This window comes from Notechis scutatus, unplaced genomic scaffold, assembly GCF_049901735.1.
Source record: "Notechis scutatus isolate UNSWTSFEM ecotype Mainland unplaced genomic scaffold, rNotScu1.2 NSCUSCF38, whole genome shotgun sequence".
NCBI classification, from domain to species: Eukaryota; Metazoa; Chordata; class Lepidosauria; order Squamata; family Elapidae; genus Notechis; species Notechis scutatus.
Genome location: NW_028263156.1, coordinates 42,329 through 67,122, shown reverse-complemented (window position 1 = coordinate 67,122; position 24,794 = coordinate 42,329). Strand labels below are relative to the sequence as shown.

The window sequence follows — 24,794 nt, the reverse complement described above, 5'->3', positions numbered from 1 at the left end:
CTTAACCTTATTTGTGACCTGGATTTCCAAGACTTCCTCCAACTCTTTCTTTCGTCTTACTAATATGTTCTTTGTTAATATCTTTGTTTTATCTTTATTTATTTTCAAACCTGCTACTTTTCCATACTCTTCTATCTTTTCTATTAATTTAGGTGCTGTTTCCAGTGGATCCTCTATAATATAAATACCAGGTCATCTGCAAAAGCTTGCTATTTATACTCTTCTTTTTTAATTTTCATTCCTTTTATTTCTTTTTCTTTTCGAATGTTCCTATTCAAGACTTCTGTTAACACAAATAACAGAGGTGACAGTGGACAACCTTTTCTACTCCCTTTTCTTATATCTAAAGAATCTGTTAACTCTCCATTTATCATAACCTTTGCAATTTGCTTATAATATATCATTTCTATGGCTTGAATAATTTTTTACCAAAGCCCATTTGTTCCAGTTGCAATAACATAAATCGCCAACTCACATTGTCAAAGGCTTTTTGTGCATCTAAAATCATCAGAGCCATTTGCTTTTCAGGATGTGCCTCATAATAATCCAAAGTGTCCAGAATTATTCTCGTGTTATCTTTAATTTGTCTCTTTGGCAGAAATCCATTTTGATCAGAATGAATAAAGTTATTTAAATATTTTTTCAGTATTTCTGCCAAGATTGAAGCAAAGATTTTATAGTCTGAATTTAATAGGGATATAGGTCTGTAGTTTTTAACTTGCTGTGGGTCTGTATCTTGCTTCGGTACAAGTGTAATGTATGCTTCTGACCATGTTTTGGGTATTCTCTTCTTTGACATTCATAACTTCTAGTAATTGAAGATTCAGCGTTTCCTGAAATGTCTTATAAAATTCCGCTAGCAATCCATCTGGACCTGGAGCTTTTCCAATGTTTTGTTTTTTAAAAGCTTCTGTTAATTCCATCATCATTATGTTCCCTTCTAACATTGTTTCAATGTCTTTGGGTATCTGGGGTAAATTCCCTTCCTGTAAATATTGCTTAATTCTTTCTTCTTGAATATTCTCTTGATGATATAATTTTCCATAATAATCTTGTATAATTTTCTTCTTCTCTGCATTTCCATAGCAGACACGTCCTTCTTCATCTGTTAATTGACTTATCCTTCTTGATTCTCTTTCCTTTCTCAATTTATAGGCTAACCATCTGCCTGGTTTGTTTGCATCTTCAAAATAATTCTGTTTAGCATTTTTAATTTTTTGTGCTAATTCCTCTTTTTCCATTAATCCGATTTTATGTTTAGTTATGTCCATTTTAATTTCAATGTCTTTTTTGTGGAAATTTCTGTAACTCTTTTTCCAGTCTCTGATAATCATCTTCCAGTATTTTAAAAGTTTTTTTTTCTGTTTTATATTTCTTTTCCTTGTATATTCTATTATCAAACCTCTTGTGTAGGCCTTCATTGTGTCCCAGAGATTCTGTAAAGATGTATCCTCTTTTTTATTTTCTTTAAAAAAGAAAACCAATTCTCTCTCAATTTTCTGTTTAAAGTCTTTTTCCTTTAATATTGTATTATTTAAAGTCCATCTAGATCTCCTCTTTTGTCCTTTCCATATAACTGTCATTGGATTATGGTCTGCCCAAGTACTTGTTTCTATTTCAATTTCTTGTATGTTGGAAAATGATTCTGTTGACATCCATATCATATCTATTCTAGACCATGATGCATGTCTATTTGAATAAAAAGTATATTGTTTACTTTCCACATTTCTCTCTCTCCATGCATCTTTTAAGTTTATCTCCTCTATCATTCAAAAAAGGGATTTTGGCCATGTCTTTCTAATTTTCTTTGTTGTTTTCTGTGTTTTATAGTCCAATTGATCATTAATTATTCCATTAAAATCTCTCATTATACAAATATTAACTTAATCCAGTTCAATTATTTTCATATGTAATTTCCTGTAGAATTCTTCTTGGTTATCATTTGGAGCATAAATTGCTATTAAAAGTGTTTTTACATTATTGTCCATTATTTCCACCATCAAAACGCTTCCATCATCATCTGCATAAATTTGTTCCGCAGTAATTGTATCTCTGATATATAAGACCACACCTCTTTTTTTACATTTTGTCAATGATGTGAATAATTTCCCCAATTTTTTTTGTTTCAGTATATATTCATGTTGTTTTTTAATATATACTTCTTGTAGGCAGATTATATCAAACTTTAATTTCTCTAGTTTATGCAATACTTTTCTTCTTTTAGTAGCTAAATTAAGTCCATTTATATTTATCGTAATCAATTTTCTTTCATCCATTTTAGACTTTATAAGAAGGATTTGTTGCTCTAGTAGATCTTGGTTCTCATTGCTCTCTGGGTACACCATCTACTTCACCTTCTTTTTCTTTTTCAATTGCTGTTATACACTCCACTTGAAATTCAATTAATGACTCTTCTTTTCTTGTATCTTCCTCCTTTCCTCTAGAACATTCTAGATAGAATAGCTCAGCTTTTTCAGCTGTGTCAATTCTGCATCTTTGTTCCTGACAGGTGAACATGAGGCCTTATGGTATCAACCATCTGTAATTTACTCCTCTTTTGAGCAACTCTTTAGTCAGAAATAAGTATTCTCTTCTCATCTCTCTCACTCTTCTCGGTACTTGTTTCAGTACCACATTTTTTTTTTGTCTTTGTATTTTAACATTTTCTCTCTCGCCACCTGCAGTATCTATGTTTTGATAGTTTTCTTAGTAAATCTGATGTGAATTACTCTTGGTAATTTATTTCTCATTGCATATCTTGTATAGACACGTAACACTTCATCCATTTCATCCACCATCTTCTCTTTAGTTATCTCTAATGCTTCAGCCAAGATTTCTGTCATTATTTCAGTAAGGTTTTCACCCTTTTCTTCTTCTATAGTTTGTAATCTCAAATAGAATTCTGACCTGTCCATTTCCCATCCCAATGATCCGCTCCTGTCTCTTTCAACTTCACTCAATTGAGTATCAATATCTCCAATTTTCTTATCTATTTGTACATCTTGTTCTTCAATTTTCTTAAATCTATCCTCATATTTCATCATCATCTGTTGGATATTCTCAACTTTCTTATCTGTCTTTTCAGTTCTTTGCTCAATATTCTCTGTTCTCTTTTCAATATTATATATTTTTGCTTGTATCTTTTGGATTTCTTGCATAATCATCTGTAGTGTCACTTCCTTTTCCTTCTCCTGTTGCAACATCATCTGTATTGATCATTGTCCTCCAGATGGTGAAGAGGAAGCAGTTGGTATTGAAGAAGCTGAGGCTGCTGTCTTTCTGCTCATCTTGTTATACTTGGTTAAAAAAAAAGAGAAAAAAGAAAAAAAAGAGCAGACAACTGCCACTCCAATAAAAAATATTTAGAGAAAAAGTAAAAAGGGGAAAAGGAAAAATCTTCAAGCACTTGTATACCTTAATCCAATTAGTTGCAATTATATGAAAAAGGAAGCTCTGCCCTCCTCACAAAACTTTTATTGAAGCACTTCAGCAAAAAGGGTCCCAGCCACTAAAGGAGCTGAGACCCTGAACAACACCAAAACACGATCTTTTATACAATTGATTTCAAGAAATAGGAAAGTAAAATTTCACAAAGCTATCACCTATTTTTTGGTGTTCTACCTTGCTTTTAGTCTACATGTCCATTTGCCCTTACTTGTGGTTTCTGCTGCTTATCTTCTTTTTGCAAAATCTTTTAACTTGCTATCTAATTTCAAGTACGTAGTGTTACATTTCCTCCATTTCAAACTCACATATTATGCAGTTGCATTTCTCTAAGTTATCCCTCCCTCCCAAAATGGGGATATATTATTTCATAGTAGGTGATCCATCAGAGTTGGCAAACAGAAGAGAACAAAACAAAACAGAACAAAAGCTTGATAATCCTACATTGTCATGTGGCTGCTTCATATACTGTATGGAAGTGATATGTATAAGGAATGACCTTAAGACTGTAGTAATAAAAAAGAGAATATCTCAACCTAGAACAGTTTAACAAAATGAACACACTTTCTATTGCAAGAGTTTTTTAAAACAAAGAATGGGTATGGTGACAACGTTTGGGGGAAAAATGAGTAAGAATCAATTGTTGGTCTATGTTTTAACAATTAGCTGTGCTTTTGTATTCATATCTGATCTTAATAAGATAATATAGCATTTGGGAATGAAGATGCAGCCCAGCAGGCCAGCACTGGAAGCCAAGATGGAGAAGATTTGCACAGCCACCATGTACTTCCCTTTGGTGCTCAGGTAGGTGGGAACAAAGGATACCCAGACACTGCAGAAGACCAGCATGCTGAAGGTGATCATCTTGGCTTCGTTGAAGGCCCCAGGCAGATTCCGGGCCAGAAATGCTACCATGAAGCAAATGGCAGCCAGGAAGCCCATGTAGCCAAGGGCAACATAAAACATGGCAAGGAATCCTTCATTGCATTGAAGTACAATCTCTCCTGGTTGGGAGTGCATGTCAGAATCAGAAAATGGAGGGGACACCACCAACCAGATGCTGCAGATGACCACTTGGACTGTGGAAGAGCAAAGAATGATGTAGTTGGCTAACCGCTTCCCCAGCCATCTCCTCACTCTGTTTCCTGGCTTTGTGGCCAGGAAGGCTAGCACAACTGTGATAGTTTTGGCCAAGACAGAAGATATAGCAACTGAGAAGATGATACTAAAGGCTGTTTGTCGGAGAAGGCAGGTAGCTCTCCTTGGCTGGCCAATGAAGAGGAAGGAAGTCAAATAGGAAAGCAGAAGGGAGAACAAGATGATGTAGGAAAGGTCCCGGTTGTTGGCTTTGACGATGGCTGTTTCTCTGTATTTAACAAAGATTGCTAAAACAAGAAGGGTAGTTAAGGTCAAAAAGAGTGCAAGAGAAGCCAAGATGGCCCCCAGATTATCATTATAGGCCAGGTAGGTTTTTCCTTTTGGGAGACATTCATCTCGCTCTTTATTTGGATGTTGATCTTCTGGACATTTGGTGCAATAATCTGCATCTGCAGAGACAAAAAATAGCATCATCTTCAGCCACAACTGTTTTATTTTTGATGGCAATAGTTAAGATACTTTCTGGGTATCTGTGACTGTGAAGGGGCATCTTTCTGCCTTAAAACAGCAGTGGGTGACTGAAATTAGAACTTATTATTTTGCTAGTCGACTTCTGGTTTGCAGGGCTTCAGCGGCAGGCAGGAATCTGCGATCGTGCGTGGTTTCTGCCTGGGCTCGCCGCTGGAGTGCCCCAAGCTGACTGGCTTCAGGGCTAAGCCACCCCATAGAGGTGGTGAAGAGGGGGGAGATCGCCAGCAGGGTCGAGGAGAGCCGCATCTCTCCTCCTCAGCTGGTCAAACTCCCTTTCCCGAAGGTGGTAGGAGCAGTGGTCAGAAATAGCCACCTCAAAGAAGCACTCAACTGGAAAAGAAAGTGCAGGAGAAAGATAAGAAGTGAAAGTTTTGGCTGACTGGGATAAAAAGCAACAACTAAGGTACCCTGGAATTTAAATTTTATAAAAGATAACATCGCTCCCAAAGAAGAGTCGGAAGCAGCGAAAGAAAGTGAAAAGGGAAAGTTTTTTCTCTCTCTTCTCTCTCCTTCCTCACATTGACAACAAAGAGAGCTGAATAAGAAATCGGAAAAATCCGCTTTGGCACCAATAATTAAGCTGAAAATATAATTAAATGCCAAAGGGACAATAAAGATTTCTGGACACTAAAAAATCCTTTTTGTCTATAAGTAGGAAGGGAGAGGAAAAGAATAAAGGCAGGATATGGAAGGAGGAGACTGCCTGGACTTTAAAAGAATCTAAAATAAAATCTCAATAAGACTTCTAAAAGATACATTTTAACTGGAACTTTGTAACTAAATAGTAACCCCAGGAAGAGAAAGTGAAAAAAGAAGAAAGTGTGAAAAGAAACAGCTTGTGTGGAATTGGACTGCTTGGTGACTTTGGGATTTTTGGATATTATATTTGAATGACTAAAAACAATTGGGTGGTTGTTTAAAAAAAAATCTACAATGGCACTATCTCTGGCTGAACTGAAAATGGAATTTAAAAAATATAATGAAGAGACACAAGAAGGGAAGGGCTCCTTTGGCTCCATTTTTCAATTCTTAGAAATGGTGATTTGTAACTATGAGAAACAACAAGAAAAGACTGCGCAACAAGAAGATTGGGACAAAGGAGAAGCCATCTTTAATGAACAAGTAACTCTATCTGGGGAAGAAAGGGGAAAGGGGGGAAAGAGAATGGAGAAATTAAGACTTAAAAAAACAACCAAAAAAGGGAAAAATAATTTGAAAAGTGGACATAATGTTGGAAAGCAACAGAAAAGGGGAATACAGAAGAGGGAAATGGAGGTGGAGAGACAGTGGGGTAAAAAGGGGAGAGAGAAGAAGAAAGGGAAGAAGGAAAGGAAGAGAAGCTACAAAGGTTTGGAGCAAGATGTAAAGAAACTTATTCAGAGATAATGGGTGAAAATTTAACTGAAAAAGGGATTCTGTGAAGGTACATAAGATGGTATTGTTATATTTGTAATAGAAATAATGTTAGAAAATTGGAAACAACATATGATTAAAAAGAGGGATAAAATAGTCAGTGTAACTTAGTGAAACTTTTGTGAACAAAATAAATGAAATAAAATAAATGAGAGAATTGAATCAGGAAGGAACGGGAACATTTTAATTACTCAATGTTTTATAAAATATAAGTGAAGTGGGGGGGAATTAACTATGGAAAGTTTATAAGTGTTCCCATAGAAGTATGATATTTATCTGAAAAGTAATGTGTAAAATGTTAAGATTGAAATGAATATTAATATTAATGATAGAATTGAATTGGTATGGATTGTTGTTCTAATTATATTATACATTTATAATTTTTTCTTTAAAATACAGTGTGTAGTTTTAGAAAGTACCAAGCAGAATCCGAATGGAAGTTATGTATTATATTAAGTGTTATAATTTTAGGGGAAAGATATAAAGGCGTCATACTCCAATCAGTGATCACAGGAGAAATTTTGCTTAATGAGAAAAGATAATAGACAGCTGAAACAGGACAGACAAAGAATATAAGTATGATTTGAATTGAGATGAAATAAATAAAATAAAATTAAGAAAGTTAAAAGAGGGGAGAAGCTATATTGAAAATGTAGAATAGTAATAAGATATGGAATGGAATATAAAAATGAGCATGAACTTGAATTTTTGTCTGTACGAAGAGATGTAACCCGGGACTATGCTGCTTTCAAAAAAGATGTTTTATGTTTTTATGTTTTATGTTTTGTTTGTTTATGTTTGTTTTCAAAAATCAATAAAATTTTCAAAAAAAAAAAAAAAAAAAGAACTTATTATTTTGCTCAGTTCAGCTAGTTCATTATCTCTGATCTTTCTTCCTATTGCATTTCTTTTTAAGATGTGTGTGTCAGGATTCCGGCAATTACCCCAATTAAATCATGAGTCTTGAGCCAAACTTCCAAAACTTCAAAAGGATTTATTGGGAGTTAACATGTCCGGCACTGCCTGGGTGTAGCCGACTCTGAGACACATAATTCATTGTCACCCTTGACCCTGGTTCCCCCCCCCCCCCGGGTGTATCATAATTCATATTCCCCAATGGAACATATCCATAGCCAAGATACATCAGTCATGCTCTCTAGTTAGATATTTGCACGGCAGAAATTTCAGTCATCTAGTTACTATCTTTGAAAAACTATTTATGGAATGCACTTTCGATTTCCAAGCTGCTGCACTGCTCTTTCAAACCCCTTTCCCCCCTCACTTTTTGTTGGCAACTCTAAAAAGACAATATAAATATTTTATGAGTTGACAGCATGTTTTATTTTAGATGTATGATTTATTTCAGAAACAGACTAAAAAACTATTAGTCTTTTGGGTGACAGCCCTCTTTGCTCTGTACTCACACACCTTCCTGAGAGGAGACAGATCCTTCTGCACAGGGAACACAATCATAGCAGCAAACAGGCTTCCCTTCCTGGCCCACTTTGAAAAATCCAGGCACACAACTTTCCACACACCTGGAGGGAGGCAGACTCTATGCAGAAAAATGGGGAACATAAAGGACTGTTTCATCATCATCACCATCATTTTAACCTTTGTCTATTCACTGTAGGATGAAGGCCACTGCAGGATGAAAGGACTATATATTTGGGTTGATATTAAAAGAAAGGAATTGTAAGGCAGAGTTGGCAAGGGTCCTTAATGAGAAGTTTAGATCCAGGCCAAACCTTCTTTAATTTAACCCAGGTCATTTAATGAAAGGAGATGAATATCTTGAGAATATGCTTTTGGTGAGATCAAAGAGATGGAGTCTAGGAATTTTTAGAAAAGAATAAAATAGAATAACAGAGTTGAAAGGGACCCTGAAGGTCTTCTAATCCAACCCCCTGCCTAGGCAGGAAACCTGGAGGTTCCACTGATTAATTGTTCTAATTTTCTTCTTTTTCACTTGTCGATTTTGGAATAGTTTTCAGTAAGAGATTATCTTTGACTCGTCTCTGTTGACCTTTGAGAGAAATGATAAGATGGAGCTTTTCCTGGCAACCTTCTAAATGAGCAGCATAACATTTCAGGAATTGGTTATTGTCTTATGGATGCTTTATTTTATTTTTTTGAAAAGCACAGGATATGTGATTATGGTGGTCCAAAATCAAATACACAAACAGTGCAACAACAACAACAAGAAGAACAACAACATTAAACAATCCATGTCTCCCTGTGAATCTTCTACCTCAATTTTTGCTATTTTTTTTTCTATTGCTCATTTTTATTTTGCAGGAATTATGACTGGTGGCTTCCCTGTCGATTTCTGTAAAATATGACAATGAAAAATATTATACAAATAAAAAGAAAGGGCATTGTTTGAACTGGAAATCCAAACCAGAGCCCCTGAATCAATTGAAGAATGGGAAAATCAAGGTTTCAGTTTATAAGATGTTCTCTATGACTACTGTCAGGATTTCAGCAGTTGCCCTAATTAAATCATGAGCCTTTAGCCAAGATTCAAAAGAATCCAGAAGATTTATTACAACATGACCAGCCTGTATGAAGCCAACTCTGGCATATGTAATTTACAGTCACCTGTGACCCTGTTTCCCCCCTGGGTGTATCATAAATCAGATGCGTGAATGATGTCAAGTTGACCACGCCCACCCAGTCACATGACCACCAAGCCACACCACCCAGTCACATGACCAAGCCACGAGCACCCAGTCACATGGCCACCAAGCCATGCTCACCAAATAAGCCATGCCCACAGAACCAGTAGTAAAAAAATTTGAATCCCACCATTGCCCTGGGTGTATCATAAATCAGATGCTCCAATGAAGCACGTTCATGGGAGAAGTGTCATCAATCACATTCTCCAATTAAGGGATTTTGCGGGCAGAAGATCCGATAGCCTGGTTACAATCTTTCTAAGATAATGATAGAATGTACTTCTGGTTTTAAACTGCCACCCTGGTCCTTCAGATTACCTCCCTCCCTTGTTTATGGCAATTCTGAAACAGGCATAGAAATGCTTTATGAGTTGACAACTACTATGAATCCTTGCAGAGCTTCACAAATTTTGAAGAAGTTGACTGGGGATGTGTTAAAGTATGATGATATTGAAGGGGAGAAACAGGACTACAGTTAATGATTACCCTTACATTCTTAAACCATTGAGACCTTATAATCGTATCCTGGTCAATGAGGAAGGTGGCATCCTGGGATTTGTATCTTGCAAAGCTCCCAAATTTCACTCTGACCACAGACTTATTGGGGAACCAAAACCACTTCACAATATCAAAGTCAGCCGCCAGCTCTTTGTTTTTGCCCAGATACACCCCATGTATGGAATGGTTGTAGAACTGGGGATCTTGTAGGAAAGGATGCAACTGGAATGATAAGAACATCCATATGAACAAAGAAATTCTACAGCCTTTTGAAAAGTGTAATATGTCAAGCTCTGACTATTGAACTCAAGCAAATCAGAACTCCGAGACTTGGCTCCTTTTCAAAGATCTTCTTCAATTAGTACATCATATATGAAAACAAATCTAAATCTTTCCTGCCGTTTCAGTATAATTAAACTAGGAAATAACCCTATCCCTAAATGTCACATATCATGTTGGCCAATTGAGTTAGTTGGCAGCCTCTTCAGGCACTCTTTTCTCAACCTTACCTATTGCCAGTGGAGATGACCTCGGTTCTCATGAGAAAGCTCTTTGTTATTTCTTGGAATGCATTCCAACCGCCTTCCCCCCTGTGTGGCAAATGAGGAACAGAGAGATGGCTGTGGCCAGGTTCAGTTCAAAGTTGACACAACATTTTAATTGTCAGCTCTGGAATTCATTGCTGCCACAGAGTTGAAGAATGTGGGAAGGGATGATGTAATTGAATAATTCTTAGAGGAAAAAGATTTAGTTTGAAAGTTCAAGGTTACTGAGTGTGTTGCAGCAAGTAATTGCAGCTGCAGAGTAATTGGTTCATGTGATTAATGAGGTGTAGAAAAGTGGGTGGGTGTAGGTTGAATTTTGTAGGAAGTCTGTGAATGATTTCAGTTCTGAAATTTCACAGATGTTGCCAGTTCCTGTTTTTAATAAAGCACTTTGAGATTATGTCTGTCTCAGAATTACTGATTAAACTGGATACATTCTGGAACCCTGACAGTATTTCAGAACTCCCTCTTTACTAATGGGGCTGCTGATAACCCTAGAGACTTTTTTCCAGTGATGGAGAAAGCTCAAGAATCAGCCAATACTGAAGGTGAGCAGGACGGGGCTTGGGGGCATGAGCTGAATCTTTCAGCCCCTCTTTGGAGGAGATGATGGATGCCTTTAGAATTGCAGAAGAGAGAGAGGATTTGGGAGCCAGGCCAAGACGTTCCAACTCATGGGGGAGTTGCAAAATGATTTTAAACAGACAGCATGAGGAAAAATCTTTCCCTAGCCCTCTGTATACAGCAAAGGAGGCAGACTGGAGAGAGAAGGCCCAAATTGAGTCGGAACTCTCTCAAGATGATAATCCCAAGATTTATTCTGGGAGCCCATCAATGGCAGAATTACCACAACAGTTCCAGCAATTAAAAGTGGGAAGTTTGGTCTCAAAGCCACAACCTGTCTGGCCAAGTTGGAGCCTGACACAACCCATCTTCTCTTATTCAAGTATTGTAAGGGACAAGGAAATTACACAGATGCCAGTTGGAGAGGCCCAGCATGAAAGCCCACGGCGACAAGAGGTGCTGACTACCAGAGGTATGTTGAAACCCCCAAGTCCTGCTCCCCACTTTCCAGAAAGAAGGTTACCTTCTGCCCCTCCAGGGTTGGGATTTTATCCAGGCCAGGAGTGGATTCAGTGCCAATGGATGCCAGCACCAACAAAGCCCTGGGTTGAAGGAGACAACAGACCACAGGCACTCCCCCTCCAACCAGGCAGAGAACCAGGCAACACCCACCTTCCTCATGGCAACCACAAATGCAAACCCCAATTGGAGCAACCCTGCAGGGACCCCTCTCCCAGAGAGGCACAACCCAGCCAGGCCTCAGGGGCCCTGCCCAGTCTTGATACGCAGCCTATCAGGCTCCTTTCATTCCAGTTCAACCTGCAGGTGCCAGGCCCGTACCACCTTCCCAACCATGACCCAGACTGGACCAAATACAATTCAAAGCCGTTATCGACGGGCTCCATGAGTATTTTAATTACTTCCTCCCTTGAATCCGGTCCCACATAGATCAATTTGGAGATCAATACATGAAAGAGCGCGACTTGGTTATTGCCATAACAGATGGGATGAATGAAGGGGATGCATCTGACTGGGTGGCCCAACTACACAACTGCCCCAAAATTACAAGATGTCAATGGATTTATTCGATTATTGAGACTCAGATTTGAAAATCCAGAAAGGGTGGCAGAAAATGAAGAGAAGTTAATGGAAATGAAACAAGGCAAGCGACCCTTATCAGACTTTATTTGGGACTTTAGAAGGGTCGCGAGCCATCTCATGGATTAGCCTAAAAGGATGACTTTAAACTACTTTAAGAATGCCATTGACCCAGAAGTAAAGAAGGCCTGTAACATTGGAGAATACCAGTGACTCTGCAAGCATGGTATGCCACTGCCCTCAGATTAGACCACAACATCAACCCACACAGAAAACTCCTTTCTGAAGGCCTGCCTAAGAGAACTGTGACTAGGCGACTGCTGACCAAACCCACTGAAGCTACTCGTATCTGAACCAACAGGATGATAAAATGTTACCACTGTGGCCAGGATGGCCATAGAGCAGCTGACTGTCTGGCTCCCACACCTGTACTATGAGCACCATAATCAAAGTCTAGTACATCTATCAGAGGTCGGAAAAGTCAAGGAAGACCTCCAGCCAGAGGCTGGTTCACCAAACACAGCTGGGAAAGTCCCCTCTGCGCAGATGGGAGCAACAGACCACCAGACTGCCACCACATCTCCGAGAACCTGACCTATGAAGATGACCCAATGGTGAGTGCTCCCATCATACCTTTTACTGTCAAAGTCAAGTTAGTGGTACCTAACACAGGGGAGGCTGGGGAGTTAGAAGCTGTCATTGATACTGGGTGTTCTAGATGCTTTATCGGGCTTCCTATCATTGAACAATTGGGCATAACCCACTAAGACACCCAATCCAATTTGAGCAAGTGGATGGGACATTAATTGGGGGGACCCCAGCTACCCAAATGACAGAGTTGATCAAGATGGAAATGGGCCCTCATTGTGAACTCATACGCTTTATAGTGGCCCCCAGAATGTCAGAATCAATCATATTGGGACTTGCTTGGCTAAACAAATGGGCCCCTACCATCAAATGGGAGGATGGATTCAGGAAAATCATCATTGGGGTGGGCCCATTGCCCCCCTTCCTCCCACTAAGAAACCACCAGCTGATTTGAACCCAAAACCTGAACCAGCAGCCACAGCATCTGACCTTCTCCCAAATACCCCCCAAATACCCAACCAATACAAAGATTTGGCTGAAGCATTCAGTGAAGAGGAGTGTAATGTTTTACCTCCACATCGAGCCACTGATTGCGCCATGGAATTAGAACCCGGGGCAAAACTACCAAAACCAAAGATGTATTCCATGACACCTTCTGAAATGACTGAATTAAGAAATACATTGACAACAATTTGGACCAAGGTTTTATTGAACCTGCCAAATCGAGGTTAGCTGCCCCCGTGCTGTTCAAAGAGAAGAAAGATGGTGGGTTGAGATTATGTGTGGACTCAAAAACATGTACCCTCTCTCCCTCATGAAGGACTTATTAAACCACCTGTCAAAAGGCAAGGTATTCACCAAGCTAGTTCTGAGAGAAGCTTACTATCGGGTCTGCATCAAAGAGGGAGAGGAGTGGAAAACAGCCTTTAACTGCCCTTTGAGTAGTTTCCAATTCAGAGTCATGCCTTTCGGACTTCAGGGGGCTCCCACAGGGAAAAACATATTGGTGGACGCCCTGTCCAGAAAACCTCAGTTTTACAGTCACCGAGAGGAAATAGTACAAGCCTTAATATCAGGAGCTCAATCGGCAGGCCAAGTAACCACTTGAGGCCAAGCTAACTGCAACCCCAAATGACTAGAAGACAAGCTGATTATGGAATTGAAAGCTGCCCTATTGACCCATCCCTGGTTTCTGGACCATCAAACCGAATTAACAATGAATGAGGGACTGGCTTGGAAAGGGACTAAGCTTTATGTACCCACAACCCTAAGACTACTGGTACTAAAGCGTAGCCATAACTCGCAGCTGGGAGGCCACTTTGGGTTCTTAAAAACCCTACATTTACTAAGAAGACAATTCTGGTGGCCAAAAATGAAACCTGACTTCAAGGACTATGTAAAAAGTTGCTCAATTTGTGCCACAATGAAAGACAGAACTGGAAAAACCCCTGGCCTCCTCCAACAAGTCGTTGAACGAACACAGCCATGGGAAGAAATCGCAATGGACTTTATTGTAGAATTATCTGAGAGTGGAGGGAATACAATCATTTGGACTGTCATTAACTTATTCTCTAAGCAGGCCCACTTTACAGCCTGTAAAAGACTTCCATCTGCAAAAAAGCTTGCAAAACTGTTCACGAAGCATCTCTATAGATTACATGGAATACCTCGTAGAATAATATCAGACAGAGGGGTACAATTTACTGCTAAGTTCTGGAGGGAATTTTTGAAGTCTATTGGGTCCTCCCAAGGGTTATCCTCCGCATTCCATCCGGCCTGCAACAGAGCAGCAGAATGGACAAACGCCATGGTTGAACAATATATTAGATGTTATGTAAATTATCAACAGGAAAACTGGGCTGAATTATTACCATTTGCAGAGGTTGCTTATAATAATGCAGTACATAGCAGCATGGGGCTGACTCCATTCCAAATCAACACTAGGATGGACTTTGTGGGATGCCAGAATTACCTAAAGAACCTCCCACATCCATGTCTCTAACAGAATGGATGAACTCATTAAAAAAAGGTTGGAAAGATTAAAAAAAAAAAAGCTTTGACTGAAGCTGCAAAAGATTACAAAAAGCAAGCGGACAAACATAGATCCCTTCAACCACTATTTAAAGTGGGAGACAGAGTATATTTGTCAACCAAGTATCTTAGATTGAAACTTCCTAGTAAGAAGTTGGGACCAAAATTCTTGGGTCCATTAAAACCAGTTGCTACATCAATGATAAGACCAATACCAATCGCTCCCCTTGAACCGTTAACTGTACAGGGTGAGACACATTATGAAATTAAGAAAATCCTTGATTCTAGATTACATTGAGGATGATTGCAATATTTGGTCTTATGGAAGGATTACCCTCTATCAGATGCTAGTTGGGTAAAAGGTTGGGATGTACATGCTGATAAATTGGTTAACCAATTCCATGAGGACTTTCCCCACAAACCAAAGGGTCCTCATGGAGGGGGGAGAGGGGGTTAAGGACAATATATTAACCCCTGGTTGTGTTTTGTTTTTCTTTTCTTATAGGAGAAGGGATTTTCAAGGGGGGATGCCTGTCAGCTCTGGAATTCATTGCTGCCACAGAGTTGAAGAATGTGGGAGGGGGGTGATGTAATTGAATAGTTTTTAGAGTGAAAAGATTTAGTTTGAAAGTTCAAGGTTACTGAGTGTGTCGCAGCAAGTAATTGCAGCTGCAGAGTAATTGTTTCACGTGATTAATCAGGTGTAGAAAAGTGGGTGGGTGTAGGTTGAATTTTGTGGAAAGTCTGGGAATGATTTCAGTTCTGAAATTTCACAGACGTTGCCAGTTCCTGTTTTTAATAAAGCACTTTGAGATTATGTCTGTCTCAGAGTTACTGATTAAACTGGATACATTCTGGAACCCTGACATTAATCCTACGTACTTCTGCCATTTTGGTGGAGAGGATGGGGGAGATGACATAAATAGGGAGGGGTTACTACAGAGAGAAGAAATATGTCTTACATATTAGCAAAAAATAGTCAGAAATAAAATACAAGCTGAATGGTCACGAACTTGTAGATGACCACCATTATGTCAAGGACCTTGGAGTACTCATCTCTAATGATCTAAGTGCTAGAGCCCACTGCAACTACAACTAGCCAAAAAGGTAACTAGCATTTTTGACAACTAGCCAAAAAGGCATTAAGAGTTGTTAACCTAATCCTGTATAGCTTTTTCTCTGGTAATATCATACTACTAACTAGAGCATACAAAACATTTGCTAGACCAGATTTACTTAAGGGGGCAAAGTCTTCTCTTTGATGCATCATGCTTAGGAGTGTTTTACTCTCCCAAAAATCTACTGTCCAAAAAACAATTTGGTTTCAGGAAAAAATTGTCCTGCAACCTACAGCTCCTACACTGCAAAACATATGGACTACTCTACTCGACCAGGGTAAAGCAATAGACACAATTTACATAGACTTCTGCAAAGCCTCTGATTCAGTGGTACATGACAAACTACTGTTAAAACTAAACTCTTACGGCATTTCCGGATCCCTCCATAAGTGGATTACTGCATTCCTGTCAAACAGGCAACAAATAGTAAAAATAGGGAGCGCTTTATCAAATCCTGCTCCAGTTAACAGCGGTGTCCCCCAAGGCAGCATTCTAGGACCCACACTCTTTATACTCTATATAAATGACCTTTGTGATCACCTTATAGGCAACTGTGTCCTCTTCATGAATGATGTAAAACTATTCAACACCACCGACAATACTACTGTTCTTCAAAGTGACCTTGATTATGTGTCTGAATGGTCAAACAATTGGCAACTCCAAATCTCGACCAACAAATGCTCTGTCCTACACATTGGTAAAAAAAAATCAGCGCACCAAATTCAAACTAGGCGGTTATGACCTGTCAAGGACCTAGGAGTACTCATATCTAATGACCTAAGCACCAGAGCTCACTGTAACAGCATTGCTAAAAAGGCATTAAGAGTTGTAAATCTAATCTTACAAAGCTTCTCCTCTGGAAATATTGAATAGCTAACGAGGGCATACACATACACAACTTTTGCTAGACCAATACTCGAATACAGCTCATCTGTCTGGAATCCGCACTGTATATCAGACATTAATACAATTGAGCGAGTCCAGAAGTATTTCATGAGAAGAGTACTACACTCCTCTGCTCGCAACAAAATACCCTATATCACCAGACTTGAAATATTGGACTTGGACAATCTTGAACTATGCCACGTATGGTGGGACTTAAGCGTAGTACACAAAATTATCTGCTACGATGTCCTACCAGTCAATGACTACTTCAGCTTCAACTGCAACAATACAAGAGCACACAATAGATACCAACTCAATGTTCACTGTTCCAAACTTGATTGCAGAAAGTACGACTTCAGCAACAGAGTAGTCAATGTCTGGACTGCACTACCTGACTCTGTAGTTACATCCTCAAACCCCCACTCCTTTAACCTCAAACTATCCACTATTGACTTCACCCCATTCCTAAGAGGTCTGTAAGGTTTATTAATAAATAAATAAAATCTTATGAAAAAAAAAACATGCTTCTATTCTCCCTATGGCTAAATTCCTCTTTAAAATCATTCATAAATAATTTTAATTGAAGTGTCTCCAGCAGATGGAAATGAATATACCTGCCAAGGTTGTAGCCTTTCTACTTCCAAGGTCTTTCCCCCTTCCTCCAGCTTCCTTCTCTTCCCTCTGGAGTTAAAGGCCAAACTTAGGGCTCGTGTCATAGCCCAAATGGTATTATATATATGATGGCTGTCAAGAGATAGAGTGCCTTCAATCTCCTCCTGTGGTAGACTTTCCATGTTTTCATTCTCTTCGCATCTTGGCCACCTTTTAATGGAGATGGCAAGCTTTTTAAATGTACAGGGGAAAACTTTGTTATTAAACTCATAGATTGAAGAAAATAAGAGATGAAGGCTGTCCTGTTTTATCTGTTTCTTTGCCTGGATGGAGATAGTGAAAATACTGTGAACACATTGGAAATTTGGAAACCGGAGATTATAGGTGAGATCCCCCATAGCTGTTACAATCCAGATTTTTCCTATGGTAGGTTTTATTAACAACTGCAAAATTTGGTCAATGAACGCCATTCCATAGAAATAGTGACTTTGCGATGTGGCTTCTGAATAGTAAATAAATACATTGACTTGTTTCCATTTGTGATAGAAATCACTTGAAAGACTATATTGATTGGTATTGATTCCCGATAGGCTTTGTGAGAAAAGAGCACAAATACCATTTTTGGTGAGTAAAGGTCTTAATGTTTTCAAGAACGTTTCTCCATTGTCGGATTCTGGAGCAACAAGAGCCACTGAAGTCCACCTGAAGTACTGGATCATTTCAACAATCCCTGCGTATTGGATTCCTTCCTTTGGGAGCATCCGATAGAAAAAAGGAAAGTGGGTTTTATCACCCAGATCATCCGAAACAAAAGCATAAGAGACCTGGAAAAATGGAAGAAATTGGTAAAGACCAGGGAAAGGAAAAGAAATGTTGACTGAATTGTGTAACTGGAAAATAAGGGCAATATAATGAACATAAATTCTACTTCCTGTATTAAGGATCACTCTTTGTTGAATATATGGCTTCCTTTCACCATCATAGATTATCTCCCCCTCCATCTCTTTTCCACTGGATATTTCTAATTTCAAATTACACCGAATGTTTTATAAAACCCAAAAGGAAATAAATTCATAAAATCAATCCAGCATATTCTGATGCAATTTCAACATCTGTTGGATGGAATGTTCATCCTTTAGAATTAGCTAGGTCACCAAACCTGTATAATTGCCTCATCTTCTGCAGTTCCAACAAGGAACAGGTTCCCAATGGTTAATCTCATTTCAAAACTATCTTGATAAAAAATAATAATCATGATTTCAGATGGGGACCTGCTCAAATTTTAAGGACAAGAAAGAAAAGCCTATGAGCTTTTTTCAAGAGACAACTGGACTCTCTTGTTTTTCTTTGAAGACATTTTGCTTTTCATCCAAGATATGCACAAGTCTCACTGCATTGTATTGCACATATCATGTCACTCAGTTTGTGTCTGGGTGTTGGGCAAGCCTAAGAATAAACCACCCAGACACAAACTATGAGCTATGTAGTATATGCAATACAATGCAGTGAGACATGTGTAGATCTGCACATTGGGGAAACAAAACAACCATTTCATAAACACAACATGGCACAACATAGGAGAACAAACCCATCAAAACAAGGTTCAGCAATACATCAGCATTTGAAAGACAAAGGACACTCTTTTGAAGACATCTTTTGAAAACAGCAAAAGCTACATTTAGGACAGAGAGGACTGCAGGTTTGAAAGAGAGGTCAAAGAAGCCATCAATTTCAAAATTGAACAGCCCTCTCTCGACAAAGGGGGAGGGATATGATATCATTTATCTCCAGTCTACAACAGTCTTTTTAACAGTTCCAAGAAGGCTCCACACCCATTTGCACTATGCAGGTGAGGACACAGATAAACTTCCAAGTGGCCTCAGTGACTCTCTAAAAGAGTACAAATGACCAGTTGTCTGCAAGGAATATATCTGCAAGCCTTACTTTTTATATTAGAGGAACCACAAAATTCAGGACCAAAATTATTAGACAAATTGGAAGAATTTGGAGAAGTCGCAGGGCTAAAGATCAATAAATTATTACTAAAAATATGACAAATAAACAGAAAGAATTATTAGCAATGAGAATGGGCATCCAAATTGTAGAAAAGGTAAAATATTTGGGAATTACTATTTCGGCAAGATACACAACACTTAAAAGTGACAACTATGACCCATTAATTAAACGAATAACTAATGATTTGGAAAAATGGGACAAAATAGGTCTATCCCTCATGGGAAGGATAGCAGTAATAAATATGAATGTGTTGCCCAAATTACTATTTGTTTTTTTCAAAATGCTCCCATAAAACTAGAGAAAAACTTTTTTGATCATTTGGATAGAATAACGACAAATTTTATTTGGCAAAAGAAAAAAACAAGAATTAAGTTAAAATTGCTGCAAGATGCTACTGAAAGAGGATTTGGCCTGCCCGACTGGGAGTTGTACTACAGAGCCGCAATGTTAACTAGGGTGAAAGATTGGATTAGTCATACAAATAAAAGAATACTGATACTAGAAGGTTACAACTTACAGTGGGGTTGGCATGCCTTCCTCTGGCAGGAGAAGTCAAAAGGTTATAGTTATGTGTATAGGCATAAAGTGAGATAGACCCTTTTAAACACTTGGAATAAGACAAAAAGACAAATGTATATAGAAACTCCTATTTGGCTAGCAACACTAAAAGCATTGATGCACCCACACCTTCTGCCCCAAGGGAAAATAATTACTTATGAAGAGATACTAAATGAAAAAGGAGAACTACAAACCAGACAAGAGTTGAAGAACCAGGGAATCGAGGTAGAATGGTGGGCCTACTTGCAACTCCAATCAAAATACTTAAAAGATAAGAGAGAATGGGGAATTAGTAAAACTAGGACAAAACTAGATGAAATATTATTAGGACCCGACCAGAAGATGGTTAAAAAAATATATTAAGTTTTATTAGAATTTAAAACGATGGTGGTATTGATGAAAAACTTTGGTTATAGCATAAAACTAGATTATTGGCAGAAACTATGGAATAGAAATTAAAAAATGACATTAGTGATACCCTTTAAAGAAAATCTGTATAAATTATTTTATAGATGGCATATACCACAATCAAGATTGGCAAAAATGAAGTCTAAATTTTCCCCTATATGTTGGAAATGTAATAAAGAAATAGGAACTTATTATCACTTATGGTGGAGTTGCAAGGAGGCTCAAAACTATTGGCAAAATTTACATAAGTGGATAGAAGAAACGTGTGGAATTAAAATACAATACAGGCCTGAGTTCTTTCTGTTGGGAATTAACACTGGGAAATACGATAAAGAAACTCTGTACTTAATGATTCATGTAATTTACTGCAGCAAGGTTGGCATATGCACAGAATTGGAAAAATAAAGACATCCCAAATGAATTGGAAATATTGAAGAACATCACAGTGTGCAGAAATGGATAAACTAACAAAAGAACTAAAAATAAGGAAGATTCGGATTATTATAAAACATGGGAGAAATTTTATGGTTGGCTAGAGACAAGGAAGATCAATGAGAATAAGGAATGATTATATGTGTATATTCTATTTAAAGTGTACAGAGGAGAATTATGTAATGTTACTATTAGATTTAGCAAAGTAATGACAATGATTGACGTTAGGGAGACTGTACCACGTTCAACTTTTTTATTTTAAGAATTGTCCATCTTTGTGTTTGTTTAATTGTTTAATAAAGAAAACTTAAAAAAAAAAGAGTACAATTGACCAGCTGTTTGCAAGGAGTATAAATCCTTCCATTTCCCACCATCCAGTCAGAGCTGAAGAAGCTTCTTGGATGAGAAGTGAAACGTCTACAAAGAAAAACAAAAAAGTCCAGTTGCCTCTTGAAAAAAGCACCTTTTAGGACACGCATGATCTGGATGACTGAGAATTCCATAGACAAAAAGCCCATGAGTTTGTCATTATGAACAATCACCTGTGCCCATGAATATGCCATAAGCTTCTGGTTGACAATTTTATCAAGGAAAGAATCTCAAATATTTAGTCTAGTAACCAGAAATGTAGACTTTCTCCATATACAGTAGGTGATAAAGTCAGTATTGAGTTCAGTGTCCGATTGATAGACACACATAGACACAGTTCTCACCAACTGAATTGAACTGTAACCAAATCTTTATCAGGACCAAGATGGTTAAGGGGAAGGATGTTAAAATAATAACTTTATTTCGCCCCTGTTGAGGTAATTCCCTGTTAGGAGAATGAGCGCATACAGGGAGACGTATAGAGAGTAGTGTTGGAATAATACATACAGAGCACACAGATACTGTACAGTAAATGTAGGTTTTTACTTCCAGAAAGGTTTAAGCAAAGTCCAAAAAAAGCAATCCAAAAGTCATTCACAGGTAAAATCAGTCAGTTTTTCAATCCAGGGATAATCCAAATATCAAATTCCAGTGTCAAAAACAGTTCAGTAACAGACTTACATTAAATCCAGTAATATCAGACAATTAGGAAAAATGGACCAACAGAAGGAAACAGAGATACTCACTCAGACACACTCTCTTCTGAGACTAAGACTAAACAACCCAGGTTTCTGGCTCCATCTTATGGCTGTTTGAGAAACCACACCCAATTGCATGCTCTTGCATTCCCTTAAAGATATAGTACTAAAATGTTTATCCTGGTTTATATATTTCTAACCCAAATACCTGTTAGGTGACTTATATTCCTAACACCCCCCACTATTTCCCCCAAAAGTCGAGCCAAGATTAATCCATATTGTGGCCCCGATTCCCGAGCCTATGCTGTCGGAGGAAGAGGACCTGAAACATGAGGGGGAGGAACTGGGAATGCCTTCCTCCCCAGGACCTTCCTCCCTGGTAATGCCTCAGGTTCCATCAGACAACCGAGAGGAACAGCATGAGATGAATCAGGAGGAAGGCATGTCGGAGCAGCCCCTGACAGGGAGTGAAGAGGAGGAGTATTGGCTCGACCCCAAGCAGCATCGTAGGGAGAAACAAGCAGCAATGTAGGAGGTGTGGAAGGGTCAGAGAGTGAGCTGAGTCATTGAGCCACACCCCACAGGGGATAAAAGTGGGTGTGTTTTCTCCTTAAACTTTGTATGGGACAAAGTTTAATCTTACTTCAGAGTAATTCGTTCTTCGTGAACGAATGTTTTGTGGACTACCTTGTGATTTTTATGAATTAAAAGAACCATTTATCTCTATGAGTAAAACTTTATTTTATAATTGCTGCCAGCTCGGGCTTGACAGGCAGGAAGTGGTGGAATGCCAAGAATATTATCATTTCCAAAGAATTAACTCTGTGAAGTCCGAGCCAGCTTGCCCGCCTGTGTTTGTGTGTGTGTGTACTCCCTCATCTGTTAAGGGAAAGGGAAGGCAAGACAGAACAAATCAAGCTATTTATTTTTTCTTACATCTGTTTTAAATTATCCTAAGTTTGAAATAAGTCGGTATGTTTGTATAACAAGTTTGATTTGCAGAAATTTCACAGGGCTGTATAGCAATAAAGGACTTTTCACACTGAACTGAAGGCAGTTTTAAAAACAGATAGTGCTTTCTTTTTTCCCCTAATAAAGTTTTAGCATTGCTTTAATATTTTCAATTTTATTTGAATAGAGCCCGAACCATACTGATTTTTGACTGAAAAAAATTTCACTGACAGACAATAGTGAGAAAACTTTTGTAAAGTTATTGTTAGAGCTTTTTATCAACCAATTTTATATATAAAATTGCTAATTACACAGCACTAAACATCTCCGTCTGTTTTTGCAACATTCTTGGATATTCCAGGACAGAATGTGATCACAACTCACAACTTTCCCTGCTTACCTGTGGGATTTTGTAGATGCTGATCATGTTTGCAATATGATGGGAGAAGTCAGAATCAGTCCCTTCAAGGACTGCCAGCAGATTTTTCTGCCTTCCACATTCATAATTTGGAACATTTGCCTCCCCACCTGAAAGCAGATCCAGCAAGCCTTCAGCAGTCATCTCTGCATTGAACTTACTGTCATGAACATTGTAGCCCAGAGTGATGTTAGGTAGAATCCGGAGATTCTGGTTGATCTCACGGATGGCAATCAAGAAGGACAAGAGGTACCTGAGATCAACACTTTTAGACCTGAAAAACAGACGATAAACTATTACCCCAAATTTAATTGCAAGATCTCATTCTCTCCTTGCTTCCTTATTCATATTAATGGACAGAAGCAACAATCTTAATTCAGAAATTAATTAATATGATGGTATAATAGGAGGGGTACCTTCACCTTTACCTATAGGCATAAGTGGAATGGGGTGGGATAATAGTCAGGATTGGCCACAGACTTTGACCCAACATCTGAGAAAAGGAAGTGAGAAGTTTAATTAAAGAATCAAAAGACTGATGCTAATCTCCTGTAATGAATTTGGTTGTAACTGATATAAAAATGGTACAAGTCTATCTCTGAACTAAAGAGTAAATGATACAGAATTGGGTTCTGTAGCAAAATTGTATGATTAACTATATGCAGAATTTAGATGCAACAAGTGACATGCAACAATGGAGTTTTCAGGGGAAAAGAAAAAGTTCTAGTAGGTGTTATGAAGAAATCAAAGGGAACACTTTCCCTCTTTTCAAAGGTAGGACATTTCTGTGGTATTTGTACTGGATTGCGGAGCCCCTTTCTGGAGCTACATGAAGAAAAGATCAAGGGAACATATCAATAGGTCTTTGGGTGTTGAAAAGCACCCTTAGAACAACTTTTCAGTAGTTTGAACACCAAGCATGGCTTGGTTTTGCATTAGAAAGTCAGTCAACACTGGTTTCCTCTCGGTTCAAAAGGAATCCAATGAATGAAGACAAATACATGTTTCCAAGGGTAATATTGCAGGATCCAAACTGGATTGGTCACTGGGACCAGAGGTTTAGTCTTCTGAGCTTTTGGACTTATGTTTCCCAGGCTTCAATCACTTCTCTGGCTGTTTTTGTGCCTGCTCATCCAACAATCTTAGTAGCTGCAAAATTGAATGCATGTTCTTGTTCATTGCAGATTCAAAATGAATCTGTTCAGTGAAGCTTCTGAAAGAGCAGGCTATGATTTTGGTGCTGCATCTCCAAAATCTTCCTCACCTCCAACAGCAAGGTTGAGGGACACGTATCAGGGAGAGGTTGAAAGAAATTAGGAAGAAAGAAAACTAGTAGCAAACAAACTGCATTATTAATGATCACTCACATGTGGAAATGTTGCCTTGAGGGAATGATGTGGAAAGTGTAGAGTGGGTTTAGAACTTTCCTTGCAGAGATGACTCCTCCAAAGACATAATCACCTGGCTTGAAACGATTGCTCCATTCTGATGGATATCGTTGTGAAGTCAAGAGGCATTTTGCCTTCAGCATCCTCCAAGAAATTGGGTGAAGGAGAAGCAATAAAAAGTGTAGAATCATTGTTTGCATTGCTGGCATAGCTAGTTGCTCACTTGTTCTGCAGAATCAATTAGGGAAAAGATTAGAAGCAGTCTATGTCTTTAGCAGCTTTCCTGATGCAAGGGGAACCAATACGTCTTTATTTATGAAGGATATCTTCAGGAAGGAATCCTCCTCACATCTCCTGTCCTCAACTCCAGTTCTCAGTGATGCAAGAGGCGTTTTGTTGTTGTCCTTTCAGATTTGAGAGCAAGTTGTATTGTGTTTTTTTGTGTTCTGATAT

General features: G+C 38.5%; 1 protein-coding gene across 1 annotated transcript; it reads right to left on the bottom strand.

Annotated features, from left to right (window-relative positions):
• Positions 1-4,092: 4,092 nt before the first annotated feature.
• LOC148128500 (vomeronasal type-2 receptor 26-like) lies at positions 4,093-23,220 on the bottom strand. Its single transcript, XM_087948913.1, has 5 exons — positions 22,936-23,220; positions 17,106-17,927; positions 9,657-9,884; positions 7,915-8,041; positions 4,093-4,991 (listed from the first exon to the last, which is right to left on the bottom strand). The coding sequence occupies exons 1-5, from the start codon at positions 23,095-23,097 to the stop codon at positions 4,093-4,095; spliced, it is 2,238 nt and encodes a 745-aa protein (XP_087805039.1). The 5' UTR covers positions 23,098-23,220.
• Between the last annotated feature and the right edge of the window lie 1,574 nt (positions 23,221-24,794).